Genomic DNA, 16316 nt, shown 5'->3' with positions numbered 1-16316 from the left:
TTCCTATCATGATCAGCACACTTATTTAAAAACCCGCCTTATAAAAAACTCCATTTTTGTATACTTTAATTCTTTGTATATGCAACTGTATTTGTATCTGTATCTATCGTATGTTAACTAAGCTAACATCTAGACTTAAGCACTATCCTAAGTAGGTATCGTATATTATGTGGGCTATGTGTGCCCAGCCAGTGGGTGTGGGTGCTTCTCACATCTTGTCGTGCATGGAGGAGCCCTCGGCCACCATGGGCAGATGGTAATCGCGTGGCGGCGTAAAGGGTCGCACAAAGTGTCGCCACTGACGGTGGTGCAGGGGCGGGGGCGGCTGGATGGGCGTGGCACCGCCGGCTGTCACCGCATGATGGTGCTGCTGATGGCAACTGTTGGGCTCGAATTTCGGGCGTGGTATGCGCAACTGTTTGATCTCCGTCAAATAGGACTCCATGTTGTTCGCCAGTCGCCTGTTGATGTTTGATTTGTTTAAATGATTTGTTGGTCTTTGGCAAAGTTGCAATCAGTGTGGAGTGGACTTTGTTTGAGGGTTTGACGTTGCACTCGTTGGGAAAAGTCAGGGAAAGTAAATAGAGGGAAGGGCTTTTTTAGTTCCCCCTGTAAATTCAATTTAACTAACAGATTATGCTGATAAATTGAAGAGTATTATTACAAGTTAATAAATCATAGCTAAGCTCAACGTCATTAAAGTTTACAGATCAGCGTCTTAACACTTTAATATTTGATATTTATACTAAGAAGAAGTTCCTTTCAATATTAAGTATAACTTTTATAACATTAAACTTTGTAGTAAAAATTGTTTTAAATTTATATTTGGAGGAGAGTAACTCGAACACTTTCAAAAGATTCAAGAATGTGATTGCAAAGACAACGCTGTTAAAACTTCGCTAGCTAGAACTGCGTGGTAATAAAAAAGTATTTTTATGTGCAGCTAACTTCACTTATGCACTTAACTTCTTATTTGAGTTAGAGCGAGCAGACGAGCTCCTCAATCTTTTGATGAATGTTTCCCCTGTGAGCAAACTTCACCGAGCTTCCCCCCACTACTTGTTGAGTAAGTGCGGCAAAAGTGAAAGTAAAACCACCGCCAAAACCCCAATGTACGGTGCTATGTGTGTTTGGCTAGAAGACAAGACAAGAAAATTGCAATAATTTCCGCAAAAGGCGTTCAACCGTATCACATGCAGACAGTCAAGTTCAGGGCAGGATTTTGGATTTCGGTTCGCAAGAAATTGATTTCGATGGCTGTGTGAGGCAGCGGGGAAATGAGTAGCTAAACGGCTTGCGATCCGCTTGCTTAGCCCTGTTTACACAGCTGACACCATTTGGGCCGGCTTGACCGACCGATGAACGGTGGCCAATGGACTGGCGGACTGGATGACTAGAGGACGGACTCAAAGCCAGACGGCAGCCAGCAGCTGAGTAACCAGTTTGATTTCAACTACAACTGACAAACAACTTTTTGTTGGATGTCGCTTGTCTGGCTTATGGGACACTCACTTTTTCGAAATTACAGGGAATCGACGGACTCCGGGGTTCGAAATCGAGGTGGGGAGTTGGGGGGGGATGGGGAGTTTGGGGCCAGAGCAACGGCCAAGACCAAAAGCTCGAAGTGGGTCATTAGAGAAATGTACTAAATAAGGTACAAAACTTTGTCAAGAGCAAGAGACGTAAATGGAAAGTAAATTGTTGTAGCTGCAAGTTTTCGACCCAAAAGCAAGTAGAGGCAAAGAAGAAGAAGAAGTTGTTGTTTATAGTGTAAATAAACCATTTGGATGCGTAGCGAAAACCAGTCAGAAGCTGACTGAACATCAAAACAGAAACAAAAACAAACCCAAATCCGGTCTACAAATTCAATGGGTGTCAAATATAATTATGAGATTGAGCCCAGTTGGTAAACTGTCAGTTTGAAGACATGTCTGTCAATAGAGAACACACTCTTACCTCTTACCCATCATAATGAGAACCTTAATTGTGACGAGGGGGTGGGGGGAAGAGGGAGGTGCGAAGTCTTGAATCTTGATTAACCGTTATGACAAAACTCTTTTACGTCTTTCCATTATGTTGTTTTAGCAATCCGGACAGCCCGTCATCTTTTGACATTATTAATTATACTTGACTGGGCTCCCCGGGTGCTAGCTAATTATGCTACCTTTTAAATGCTCTTTAAAAATTTTCCTTAGCCTGGGGAAGCATTTTTAAGAAATCGAGTTTAGGTTTAATATGAGCTATGTTTTAAAAAATTAACATTTAAGCTATTAAAACTGATATCGACTTTGCTTGCAAAAGCAAGGTGTACAAATCCAAATTGGTAAATGACTAATAGCAATAACCGAAATATTCGCCGCCTTGCGACATTTTCATTAATTGAATTCGATATCTTTTGACAGTTGACAGTTTTGCGAGCTCCAAAACTATTTGAATTTAAAAAACCATAATTTGTTTGACCTTGCAATGGCATTAATGAAATCCAGCTTTACTACTGAATCGCGTTCGGAAACTCCATCGAATTGGTTGACCAACCAGTGTCGAACTGCGATCGCCCCCACCCTCCTCTCCATCGTATTTAATGACAAAGAGGTGCCCCCATCCCCATCTCTATCCCCGTACCCCTCCCAAAGTTCCCCAAATACCCCAGACTCCGAGTGAACAACGAGGTCAATGGCATGTGCTTTGAATGATGATTGCCAGCTTTTCGATGCGAGTTACAAAAATGAGCTACTACATGGCAATAGCTATGGCTAAAAAAACATCATCAAATACGACAACAAATCTTCGCTGCAAAAGTTTGCAAAGTCATAAATTTGATTGATTTTGAAATGCTTGCCCTGAGCAGCTTACCAAAAGACGCAAATAAAAAAAGAAGAAAAATGATTGAACAAATTGGGATCAAAATTGCCCGAAAATGATGTGCGTAGGGAAAATACAGTTAAATGGGCTGACATCAGGCAATTGACTGAAAGTTTTCATTATTGTGTGGAAAATTCTCTTTCTCTTCTGTGAAAGTTGTGGTTCCCGGTATGAAAAAAAAAAAAGTTGAAGTTGGAGTTGTTCCTTTGGTTCTGGTGAAATTTTTCTCGTTCTTGCAGTCGGAACCTTTTTTCGTTAACTTTTTCTTAAGTCAAACAAAAGGCGAACATTTAAATTGTTGTCTAATTCACACTATTGTTATGCCAATGATGAAGTCAGACATGCCTGAGATCAGAGTTGAGTTCTGTGTTGTGACACTGGATATGAATAATTGTGTTCACATTTTGGGCTAGCTCATTGACCTACAAAGCAGCTGACAGCTGACCGAATGTCTTGGAATAATTTATCAAATCTCCGGCTCTGAATTCGACGATCGGCGGTGATGAGAAGTGGGTCAAAGTGGGCTAGAATCGATGGGTTAATCAAAACCAAAACCAATTTTGATGAACTCTTGAAGAGTGGTCTCTTTGTGAACATCCGGAGCAGTGTTTTATTGCAGCAATCTCCATTAGGTTTCTCCTCGGAAAAGGGGTATACGTATTTATGCTTTTTGTAATGGAAATTACTTGAGTCAGTTGTCAGTGCCCTTAGGCCCGACTCTAAAAGGCTGTCTAAAAAGCCATTAAAAGCCTTTCGCTCGTTGGTTCTGTGTTTTTGCACATTTCTACCCAACCATTTTGGCTTTCCCTACAGCCAGCTGACAGTCGATGGTTTTTCTGGGTCGAAATGTTTAGCAACTATTTCGTAGTCTTACCACCTAGAATCCCCCCATTTCCGTGTGGCAATTTAATTGCAAAAAAGAAAGACAACAAATCAGGCGAAACTGCTTTCTGACTGCGTCTCAACTTCATTCTGGCAATTAAAAAATCAGTAACAAAGGAAATTAGCTGAGTCGAAAAAGGTGAGAAATAGAAGTTAATTGAATGCAAAACTCAAAGCAATAAAACAGTTTCGCCTGCCAAAAGGCCCCAGATATGTACGTATTGTGATGATATAACCAACCACAGAAGAGCCAGACCAAACTTCTGCTACCATTATTATTAGTATTTATGCAACAATTTGGCAGCAAACAGAGCGCGAAATGTAACGAAACGCGAGATTTGTCAACTCCACTGGCAACTTGTTTCCCGACCAATTTAAGCCTCGTAATACGCACTTTTAGCTGCTGCTTGTTGGCCGCACAAATCGGTGTTAACGTATATGTATATTCCACCCTCTGATGACTGGGATTTCAACCTCACGCTCGAAGCGACGACGCGCGACTGAAACTGCAGACTTCTCTGAAGGTAGAGCTGCGGCTGAGTCCATAGTTTCAGTTGAAGCTGCTGCTGCTGCCCGGCTGTAGTTGCTCATGTTGCTGCTGTTGTTGCTGCTGCGGCTGCTGCTGCCAAAAGCCAACCAAGTTGACGATGCCCAGCCAGCCGCAGCAGCAGCAGCAGAGTTACTCTTTTTTGGCCAGAGTCGTGGGCAGATGGCAGAGCGTTTGACCAAAGCCTCAAGAGACCTTGTGAACAGCTAAAAATAGTTAAACTTCTGCAACTTCTCAAGTCAAGAAGCCACAACTTGTATAACAAAGTTCTGTGGCAATTATTTGATGATGGTTGTTTCCTCAAAACAACTCAGTTATTTATTAGAATAAACTTGCTAATTATAAAACTGTATTTTAATTATACAGACAATCAATAATTAAATTAACACTCATATATTTTGAAATGTTAATTCAGAAAGCAAAACTTGTAGTACTAGTAATTCACGGGTATTATAACTTTAAGTCAAAATACGTGAATTTTTATTATATTATATAGCTATATTATAGCATATGGTTCCTTTATTAATTTTATTGCGTTACAACTTAACAACATTTGAAATTTTGACACTCATTATACTGCAAGCATTTGACTTGGCTAGAGCATTTTTGAGTTGGCTTGGCATATGCATACATATTTTCCTTCTTGGGGTTTTTATTGTTGCGTTAAGTTTTGCTTTCTTTGACGTTTTGCCACTGAACGTTTTCCCAGTTACTTTTTATGGCCTAGTAATGTAAAAATTACCCACAGCGACGACAGAAACAATGGCAACCGATTTGATAAACAAAGATTGTCAATATTTATGACTAAAAATTATACTGCAATTATATCGCCAAGATTTATGTACATACACGCTGTAGGTGCGAGTGTAAGAGTGCGATTTACGCAATGCTCAAACTAGAGTGACAAATAAATAACGTGTATCTGTGGGATACTGCAGCTGCCATACACTGCAGCTGTGCTGCGTTTTCGGTTTTCAACGGCCAGTGATATTTCTTTTTTCGGTTTCTCTAGTATTTACCAATTGGCTTTTTTGTTTTGCTCGAACATGACATGACGTAAACGGAAAATTTGTCATTTCTGCCGACTGACTGTGGGGCGTTTGCATTTGGCATTGAAAAGAGATGAAGCTCATTAGCAACTAAGCGGCGATAATTAATTTTCCTCTTTTTTTCGGCTTTCCATCTTCTTTTTTCGCCCCCGTTACACGCTGCGTATGCGCAATGGACTGCAAATCGCATTAATGGCGAACAGGAACAGGTAAGCTCGTTGTTTTGCTGCATTCGCCGTTTGTTACACTTTCAGCACTTTCCGAAACTATCTTTTCGACACTCACACACAACAAAATGCCAAAACACACAAAACACATACACCACACATATAAACACTAAATAAATATACATACATACTACGTACATACTTAACAATGGAAAAACCAATAAGGAAGCAAGCGTAACCAAAGAAAATGCAACAAAACCTCTTGTAAATATTTAGCCCGCTACTCTGTTTTAAGCCATTTCTCTAACTAATTTCGCCGCTGGTGATTCGTGTGCATAATTTTCCAAATGCAAGAGGTGGGAACGTGAACGTGGGCGTATTGCAGCCCCATGCAACGGAGCTTTTGAGAGGATTACCTCACAAAGTTTTGATATAACCAAAGCTAATTAGCAATTGAACGCGTTTCTGTAGGCGTAGACATAGATTAATCCGTGATTGCTCACTTGTGCAAAGGAAATTCAAATGGAAGCCTAAAAGTATGCTTTTGAAGTGTACGCCACATTTCAGCGCAGCCAGCAGCATATGTAGCCAAGCTGGCTTATCAACATGTTGATAAGCAACATTGGTCGCACAGAGCTATCGACAAAATTTAGAAAGTTCTTTAGTATTTATAAATAAAAACAACACTTTTGTATTAGTAAAGTAGCTCCTCTAGAAATATATTTAAAAATGTAATATTAACTATAACTGCAGTAGCAATTGTAAAAAAAATTTGACTTAGAAACATAATCAAACCCATATCATGGTTAAGACATTAGGTATTCGATTCCAATAGTAAATCTAAGTAGTTATGGTTCAGTTAAAAACAATAACATATAACCTCCCGTATTATTCTACTTCTTATCCAGTAATAAACTCAAAGTAGCTTGACTAGCGTAATACAAACTATAACCTAGGAACCCCACAAAAAAGACCCACAAAATCCTCCTATTTCTTTCTCTCTTTAAAAACCTAGCACACTGATTTTTCCCCCCCCTGATTTTCACTCGAGTTTCTCATTTCACCCGGCGCCCTCACCACTTTTGTTATGCCACCATCAGATATCCATTGAATTTAGATCGTTTTTGAGTTCCTGAGATTTCCGTGACCTCTTGTCCCGTACTTCCCGAAATTGTTCTTGTTTGTTCATTTGTGTGCATTTCAGGGCGGCTACTTAGATGGACTGCGTTCACATTTGGGTGGTTTAACACAACGTGTCAAATCATGGTATTGGGGACGACCTCTAGTAAGTGCCAATGTATTTTTCGTTAAACGTTATCAAAACGAAAACAAACCAAAATACCTAATAATAAAACGACACCAGCAACCACAAAATAGAAATTGTGTTCGCAAGTTGAGTGGATTCATTTTTGTCTGCGAAATGTTCTCACAGTCTGCATTTTGTTTTTCTTTTGGAACAGACCTTTCAATTTGCATCTCGTTGCATTCAATTTAGCCTGAACTACTTAGTATTGTTGCTATCACTCTCTCACTCGCTCTCTATCTCTCTCTCTATCTCTCTGTAACTCTGTCTCTCTCTATTAACAACTAACTTAAATAACTTAACCGTTTTTGAATGTGCATTGCAACGAAAGCCACTGCAAGTGCCATTAAAATAACAAAATTAATTGATTGATTTTTATTGAATTCGGTTGCATATCCAGCATTTTGTGTTGTATTCGTAGGAAGTGTAATTTAGTTTTGTGCTCTCATTCCAAATCAAATTTTGCTTGACCCACAAGTTAAACAATATTATTTTCCATTTTGTTTCATTTCGTTTCGACTTATTTTATGTTCTTTTTCGTGGCGCACTCGAAAACTTTTCATATAGATTTCCTTAGTATCTTTTTGTAAAGTAATTGTCAATGTAAGTATCTTAAAACAAAAGCTAAACAAGACACAAGACTAAAAAGCCAACAATGCATTTAAAGGCAAAAGGTCAAGCCTTCAAGACAAAAAACGAACAAAAGTAAAAACTAAAAAGAAAGCTAAAAAACCAAAGCAAAAAAAAAAGAAAAGCTTGAAAAATACATTTGCACATTTACGCATGAGTCACCCCGATTTCTAAACACACGCAAATATCAAATATCAATATCCGTTCAGCATCAAATTAATTGGTCTTGGTTCACCGCCAGCCATGATTCACCAATAATTCACCACTCACACATTCGATTTGTAGTGTTCTTACCATTCCTTTTCATTTGCCCTGTAATTAGTGTAAATCCCGATTTATGTTGGCCTTTGTTTTAGCTGCTGCTCCCCCCAAACACACACACCCACACACACAATAACACACACGCACCCAAATCCTAGTTGTAGTTGGCAGCTCTTAGTCCTGTAATATACTCGTAAGTTGAAGTTCCAGTTTTAGTTAGCGCTACATTTGGTCCCACCTAGTCCGACTTAGTCTAGCTACCGAAATCTAAGTGTCCTAGTTGCCAAATCTAAATATTAGCTTTTATAAATAGATTGTATAATTACTGTATAGTTGCATAGCCTTAAACTGCACCAACTCAATGACAAACACAACCACAACCCAGCCACACAGACAAATTCCACAGAAACGCACACAGCACTCGCATACTCATAATTGCACTTTGACCTCGGCTTTGATTAAGATTCTATTTAGGTGGAAAGCCGATTAGTCTTCATTGACTCAATCACATCCATCATTTCGTGCCTATAGTGTTCAAAACAGAATGGTACGAGTTAAGTGTTGATTATCAAGGTCCTTTCGGCACGAAAAATGTGTGAAGTTGTCTACGATTGCCAATTTGTATGGAGAGTTGGAAAATGTGGAAAAGTTTGTTCCAAGTTTGATAACTCTAACTCTTATTTTTTAATTAATGAATAAATTTGTTCGATGTTCGCTAAAAAATGATTTAAATTTCATGAGCTCGTATTCCGAAAAAGGTATATAACCAAATTATTCAATAATTTCCATACAAAGAAGAAAGACTACTTCATGTGTTTTTAGTATACTTACCATTTTGTGCCTTCGATTTCCGATTAAAGGCAAACTGCACTCTGCAGTGACAAACTGAAAAAACCACTGCCAAGCCAATCAAGCAATCAAGCTTACATCGACGGATAATCCAATATGGTTAAAGGTAACCAAAAAAATCGCAAGCAAAGAGGAAAAATAGATGAAAACTCTGCAATTCAAAGCAAGTCGGTTTGGCTCAGCTCAGCTCAGTTTAGTTCAGTTCAATTCAGTTCAGTTCACTTCGGATGCCAATCGATATCCACAATCTCTGACTGTCACCATTTCCTATCTCAGTCTGAAGCACGCTTTGGCATATGCTGACCCACCGTAACCACCCATCCACCGACCCGAAAACAACCCCACCACTCAATTTAACCCACCGTATAGTCAAATGTCATACTTTATTCAATTAAACTTCTATCTGTATGTTTGAAAGTGAGCGAGTACCAAAGCAAACAGCAAACACTTTCCAAAGCGTCTGCAATCAAGATCTTTAAATATATATATTCTAACCATATAACACACGCAACCAAAATACAGTCTACCAAGAAATCTACAACGTTTTTTAATCTCTACTACAAGCAACTACAACGAATTCTTATGCAAATATCTCTACTATTTTCATTTTACATTCAACTTATTGTACGACCAAAAATCAATCAAATGTTTGCTCACTATGCAAAACCCAAAAAAATACAAACCAATTCATTGCCAAAATACATTGTGGCCACATATTCGCAAAACGAAAATCGAAAATCGAAACCGAAACTAAATTAAATGAATAGGAGTTGGCCACAAAACTCTCAAGAAGTTTCGATATGAAGGAAGAAGGCGGCACATTGCTGGGCGATAAAGGTGTACGAAGGCATCAGGTGAGTGCTACTCGAAAATAGTGCAAGCACACTAAAATTATCAGATATCTACAAATAATAACTGAATACAGCACTTGAATGCCAACAAGAGAAACCAATATATAAGTTTCAGCTCGAAATTAACAGCGTTAATATCTTATCATAAGACTATCGTCGGTTTTTCTATTAAATTCTATACAATTCGGTCACCCCAGAACATTTCATGATTCATTCCAAACAAATCACACAAAAGTTTCTACTTTCTATCTCTCTAATTCTCTTTACCCAACTCAAAAAAAAAAAACAGCAACTGTACCATTGAATATTTTTAACTAGCAATATACTCGTACTATGTAAATTTGAATTGGCCTACCTTTTCATAGCTTGAACCGTTTCCTATTGTTTGAACCACACGTAAATAAGTACAAGAACCCAAAACTATACAATATACTCGTATACAAATTCCTTGAATCAACCAATTGTTCAATTGCTTGCCTTTACCAAATCACAGAATCTATTTTATCAGCTTGAACCAAGTTACTTTTAATCAAACCAATACACAATTTGAACTGTAAGCTAATCTTAGATGCAAAGCCAATGGAATATTTTTGATCCAGCCGGGGAAACCTACTGAAATCTTTGCCCTAGCTTAAAGTTTTTTTTTTTTACAAATTTTTGCGTATTTATTTTTCAGTCCATGCAGCGTCTGTCAGCGGAGCAGAATGGTGGTTCAACGACTGAACAAACACATGAACACAATCCAAACGTCGTACCTGATCATAGAGGCAACTTACACATTACAGTTAAGAAAACCAAACCAATTTTAGGTATTGCTATCGAAGGTGGTGCTAATACAAAACACCCGCTCCCTAGGATAATCAATATCCATGTAAGTATACAGTATCATAAATCATAAAATTACTTTTGAGACTCAAATGCTTGGCCAATAGGAAAATGGTGCAGCATTTGAAGCGGGCGGCCTCGAAGTCGGGCAACTCATCCTGGAGGTGGATGGAACCAAAGTGGAGGGTCTACATCATCAGGTAAACCACATGAAATGTTATCCTCTTATTGGACTTATTAATAAGATGATTTTATTTGATTTTCCAGGAGGTTGCTCGACTAATAGCCGAATGCTTTGCTAATCGTGAAAAGGCTGAAATAACCTTCTTAGTTGTCGAAGCAAAAAAATCAAATTTGGAACCGAAGCCGACGGCGCTGATATTTTTAGAAGCCTAACATTTGCTTGCCCTGCCGGCCAGTGACCCATTGGAACGACAAAAACTCGAGTTCCTTTACGAATGGGGCATCGATTTAACAGAGACGCCAAAACCAATGCCAACACCAATACCGCTAACGAAAGCCAAGAATCCGCCGCCACTGCCCCATGAGATGCACAACAACATCAGCAGCCAGTATGGTAGCAGTGCGGCGCTCAGCAATCATCAACCTCATCAGCATCCGCATACGCATCCACATCCCCAGCAGCATCAGCATCAGCAGCAGCAACATTCAAACACAAAAACGCCCAACAACACGAACAACAGCAACACACAACAAGCAACACCAACAACGGGAACGGGAGCAGCAACAACTGCTAGCAAACAACAACAGCAACCGGGAAACACCAGCAACACACCAACGAAGGCGTCGCGTGAGGCAACACCCATAAGGGAGCAGCATCAGCAGCATGCCACGCCCACACGCGAACACCAGCAACAAACGCCCACGCGACAGCAGCAACTGCAACGCGAACAGCAGCAGCAACACCATCGCGATAGGCAGCAACATTTTCGCGAGCAACGCGAACAACGCGAGCGGGAGTACCAACACGAGCATGAACACGAACACCACCACCAACACCAACACCATCACCATCGTGAACACCACGAGCAACACCAACACCAGCATCCACACCAACAAACACACCAACACCACCACCAGCATCATCATCAATATTCATCCGGATCACAGCAGCAACACCAACGCTACAGCAGCAGCAACAACTACAAATCTCATAATAATTCCGTTTACCAGTAAGGAGAAACCGAATGCAATTCCAGCAATTGGAGCAACAATAACAATTTTTTGGATACATTCTTTCAAAACTGCTACAGCAATTCGATCAGTAAACAGTTTAATTGTGCTACCTTTGTTCAAACAACCGCAAAATCCTCGCCCCTCATGCACGCCTCTTTCTACACTGAACACAACGCGCTTGACAGAATATACGAAATTTACCCCAAAAATTACCTGGCTACATCCGAATACTATTGAGTTAAATGGCTCACCATATATCGCTTGACTAGGCCCTTCTAGAAATGTGTTAATTTGTTGTAGCTGAAGAGATGCTCTGACCAAAAAAAAATATACATATGATTTAAGTATGTTAAGTCTATAAGGCTTAAACCAGTAAAAACAAATATTTGTTCTTATTGAATTTTATTTGTAATATTAAAACCGTTTCTGGAATATCAAATGCAAAATTTTAACACTGCCAAGGTTAAAGAAAAATGTTGAAAATAAAATAAAACAATAAAATACGAGCATCTCTGTCCAACTTGGCTTTCCGTTCTATAAACATAGTGTAGTATATGGCTCCCCCAGAAAACTGTCTTTATATCTATTGAAACCAAGAACCACTCCGATCCCCGAACTAGAATAACCAGAGAGAAGACCTATCCAGACCTTAGGTATCCTGATCCTAAGACCCTCTATTGAACCACGAACCACGCGCTAGTCGAAAAATGTGTAAATCTGTGTAAACTCTAAAACATATTATTGTATGATTATTATTATTATACTATTGATTATCAAGATTATCAAGCGAGCAACGTAGCTTAGACCGTTAGTCATTACTTGTTTGAACTAGTGACAAGACAAGTTTAGGTTCACAAATTACTGTAAGAGCAATGTTATTTGATGATAAACCCACAAAAGCCCCCAAGAAAAGCAACCACAACCGAATAAGGCATACACTAAGAAAATCAAGAGCTTAAAATGTTAAAAATGAACAAGTAAAATATCTAAAAATCCCCTAAACAGTAAGCAAAAAAAAGTCGATGCAGAGAAAAAATGATGAAACAAGATTTAATGCACAGGCACTGTAAAATGTAAAAATAACCAGCAAACTAGTAACGAATTGTCGCTTTTGTTAGATTCAAACACACACTAACACACACGAATACACGCATGCACGGCACACACACCAGTACACACACGCATGCATATTGCCAAATTGATTGTATTTACAGCAGCTAATTGAACAAACGCAAACAAAAATCAACAACAAACAAAAATGAAGCCCACCTAAGCAAAAGATAATTTGTAAAAATTAAAAAATAATCTTAAAATTAAATCACCAAAATGTAAAAAGCTATGAATATATATAAAACGAAGCAAGCAGTAGCTATGGCCACAAAAACACTCACACAACACTCAAAAACACTGACAACAGCACCCACTCAGAAATACTTAGCCCAAAAAGCGCATCAATTCTAAATTTTAACCAAGATATCAAATTATATACCCGCAGTGTTGTTAGGTTAATCGGCATTTTCGACGACTGAAATTCTATCATATTTCGAACACATTTAATTATCGACAACCTTTACAGTTCTACGATTAAATCGATTAATTCGATCAATCTGACAACACCGCAAGGCATATCCCTGTTATTAGTACAACTTAAACTGCACACTGCACAATTTTTGAATGTTTGTTAAATGTTTTGAGGAGCAAAAGGCCCGACGACACCAGGAAAATCCGCTGCAAAATTGTATTCTCCTCACCAACTAACTAGGGAAGAAGGACCCTCGCACCCCAAAAACAAACCGATCCCCAAAAACGCAACTCCAACCCAGAAAAAATGGTAAACGAATTATGATACTGCTAGGGCAGAAGGACATCTACGTCTGCTCTGCCACTAAAAAGAAAAATGCAAAAATAACATTTACGCTGTAGAGACAAGAAGAAATTAACGCTTAAAATTTGAGGTTGATTGGCATTAAGTAAAAGTTAAACGATGTTGAAGCAGGAAGAGCCGAGCCGACAGGGCGCGATCACGAGCAAGTAAATTAAATTATATAACAACTTTACAACTTTAAACGGGCACGACGAACAACCAGCAAGTGCTTACTATAACTTCATACGTATTGTGTAAAATATTAGCAATGAAAAAAATCCTTTTTATAGATCAAAAACAAAACAAAACAAAAAACCAACGTATTTTTCGCTCTCTATCCTTCACTTTCGATTAAACGATCTACCTATATCTGTCATTCACTCAATCAACCAATCAATCAGTCAGTCGTTCAGTCAATCGTTTCGGCAAATTTGTTGATTTCGTTTGTTGTGTGTGATAGTGTTTGGAATATGAAATGAAACTTTTGCATGTCACAAGAGCAATTTGTTCGCCCCTAAGTCCCCAAGAAAGTTAACTTTGTGTCTAATGATCTAATGATATGTATAGGGCATGGATCCTATGCCGGGCTTGTTTTAATCATCTCCAAAAATCAAATCTCCAAATGGAAAACTAATTCTCTGCTTAACTCTCTCTTATTAACTCTCTTTATGTATGTGTCGTCTGTGTGGAAATTGAATACATATACAAAATTATTACAATTGAAATTGAAATTGAATCCGTTATATGAGGTATTGTACTTGTATTTTTGTTGACTATTATGTAATTAAACGCTTTACTGAATATCAGTTATGTACATTTTTTAGCTGAAACTAAAAATTAAAAACCAAATTCAAGCAAAAAAGCTTATGCTGTTACTTATTGTTAGTGAATTTACCACAAAAACAAACAAAACAAAAAATGAAAACAAAAATCGAGAAACCAAAAACAAAAAAGTTGAATTTTCAAAAATTTATAGATACAAAAAGAAATCATTTTGCAACGTTCTTGCGTGAAAAAAGAAAATATCAAGGGGATTGCCTTGTGGACGCACTTACGCCTTTGTATATTGCGATACATTTTGATGAGAAGGCTTATCTTAAACTTTGAGAACTACCAGATAAATATCTATTTAATATAACGTATACATGCATACAAGCAACATATAAACATATACCGTATATAAAACGTATGCTAAACTATATCTAAATTGTAAACGACAATGAGAAGCAATTTTAAGCAAAATGAAGAAAACCATTTCAATTTCAACTTCAATACCCCCACATGCAAAAACACACACGGATGATGTAAACCATTTATGTGAATTAATATGTATAGAACTATATTGTATAACTATGAATACAAACAGCAACAAGGCTATCTATATGCTATGCTAATGAAAGGGTAAACGGCATTTAAACTCATTCAACCAAAAAACCAACAACAGAAACCGCATCACACGGAAATGAAAGAAATGAAAGCTTATAAATACCATATAGAACCGTATATGTATCATACCATATAGATCCACCACAACCATGTACCACGTAAATATCGTATCGTAAATAGCAATAGCAATAGCAGTTAGTTATAGTCAATATGGATAGCTAAACTACCGAATAGCAAAGCCTCAGCCGAAGCAAACTTGTTGTACGATTAAGATTGAGCTAGACTTTTAACCAGAGATAATCCAACTTGTAGATATATCGATATATCACATATAAATATATATGTATGATTGTGTATATTACCGGATAACAAAAGAACTCTTATGATTTCCAGGTCTCGCTTTTGAGTTGATCCTTATTAAGAAACCCCCCAACTAATATATATCAAGTCCCCAAAATCCTTTAATCAATTCAGACCAGACCACAAGAACAACCAACAACCAACTACAACAAAAACAAACTGTGCCACCTAGTACATAACAAGAAATGGTTATATATCTGTATCTGCTATATAGACACTATACTAAACACATACAATTCAACACGAACTTGTACTATACCTAGATATACTACATATATATGTATAGAGAGAGAGAAGGAAACATTCAATGCTCACTTTTATATTTTTTATCATACATCCTTGAATCGAGAAAGCTATTACCAAAAAAAAAAAAGGAAAAGGACGCAGAACGAAGCACCGTAAGAACCACTGAACCACAAAGCAAAACAAAACAAACTAAATCGAACATAGGAAAATTCTCATGCCCAAAGAACATATATTTATATATAGTGTACAAGTTCTATATGCCTAGATATTCGTTCCATTGCTTTTTAGAGCCAATTTGCTTTGCTTGCGAGACAAAATACCCTGGAAAACCTTAAAAACCGTACCTCCATTCTATTCAGTTCTCTGATCCCGATCCCAATTCAAGATGATAATTAGGAAAGAAAACACCAGGCATAAACGCAAAAGATCGAGCTAAACTAGTGCTTAGTGTTTAATGATAAACAATTCCAATAAAAGTATTTCAGTTGTGTATATTGTAAAGAACAATTATAAATGAACAAATATAAAGTTAAACATTTAATGAATAATTCAACAAAATTTATTGAAACATTAATAAAAATAATTGTATTTATCAAAATTAATACAAAACCAATTTAAGGCATTAGCATAGCAAAAGATAATGGTATACATAAATTGAAATGAAAATGAACACAAAAAGCGCTGATTTAATATTATATTATTAATTATATTATTGCAAACAACAAAGTGAAAAACAAATGATATTGTCCTTGGTATTTACATATACATAAAGAAAACAGCAAAAAAAAAAAAACAAATGAAAAATAAAAAGAAAACGTTTTTTTATATAACCGACATAGATCTTTTCGACCGCCGATCTGCGTGGTTTTGGACGGGTTGGGCGGTATTTTCTTTAAAGATAATATAAGAGTCTTGGAACCACTTCTTATAAAGGTATAAGCGGTATGATTCTACTAGAAGAGGATAAATGATGTAACTCCCCTTTCAAGCTAAAAGTACCATGGTAAATTTACTTTCCAATGAAAGGTGTGTTCAAC

General features: G+C 37.6%; 3 protein-coding genes across 12 annotated transcripts in view; 2 read left to right on the top strand and 1 right to left on the bottom strand.

The window, feature by feature from the left end:
• Positions 1 to 10636, top strand: part of LOC6534046 (whirlin) — a 31608-nt gene extending 20972 nt beyond the window's left edge. For 3 of the 10 annotated variants that reach the window (XM_039374554.2, XM_039374563.2, XM_039374555.2), the window contains 6 exons: positions 5544 to 5549; positions 6712 to 6792; positions 9318 to 9404; positions 10078 to 10272; positions 10334 to 10426; positions 10494 to 10636. In XM_039374554.2, the coding sequence (XP_039230488.1) occupies positions 5544 to 5549; positions 6712 to 6792; positions 9318 to 9404; positions 10078 to 10272; positions 10334 to 10426; positions 10494 to 10622 (591 nt within the window). In that variant the 3' untranslated portion in view covers positions 10623 to 10636. The remainder of the gene's footprint in view (positions 1 to 5543; positions 5550 to 6711; positions 6793 to 9317; positions 9405 to 10077; positions 10273 to 10333; positions 10427 to 10493) is intronic. The other 7 variants (XM_039374557.2, XM_039374559.2, XM_039374558.2 and 4 more) reach the window with 4 other exon arrangements.
• On the bottom strand, positions 60 to 4271 carry LOC6534045. Its single transcript, XM_002094695.4, has 2 exons — positions 4139 to 4271; positions 60 to 461 (listed from the first exon to the last, which is right to left on the bottom strand). Exon 2 carries the CDS (start codon positions 443 to 445, stop codon positions 209 to 211), a length of 237 nt encoding a protein of 78 aa, XP_002094731.1. The 5' UTR covers positions 446 to 461; positions 4139 to 4271; the 3' UTR covers positions 60 to 208.
• An 82-nt stretch (positions 10637 to 10718) lies between the features above and the next one.
• On the top strand, positions 10719 to 15192 carry LOC120321581 (G-box-binding factor-like). The gene has a single exon (XM_039374565.2). The coding sequence runs from the start codon at positions 10719 to 10721 to the stop codon at positions 11421 to 11423; it is 705 nt and encodes a 234-aa protein (XP_039230499.1). The 3' UTR covers positions 11424 to 15192.
• The last annotated feature ends 1124 nt before the right edge of the window (positions 15193 to 16316 follow it).

Source organism: Drosophila yakuba, chromosome 3L, assembly GCF_016746365.2.
Source record: "Drosophila yakuba strain Tai18E2 chromosome 3L, Prin_Dyak_Tai18E2_2.1, whole genome shotgun sequence".
Taxonomy (NCBI): domain Eukaryota; kingdom Metazoa; phylum Arthropoda; class Insecta; order Diptera; family Drosophilidae; genus Drosophila; species Drosophila yakuba.
The sequence above is the reverse complement of the archived record's forward strand: the minus strand, read 5'-3'. Positions and strand labels throughout refer to the sequence as shown.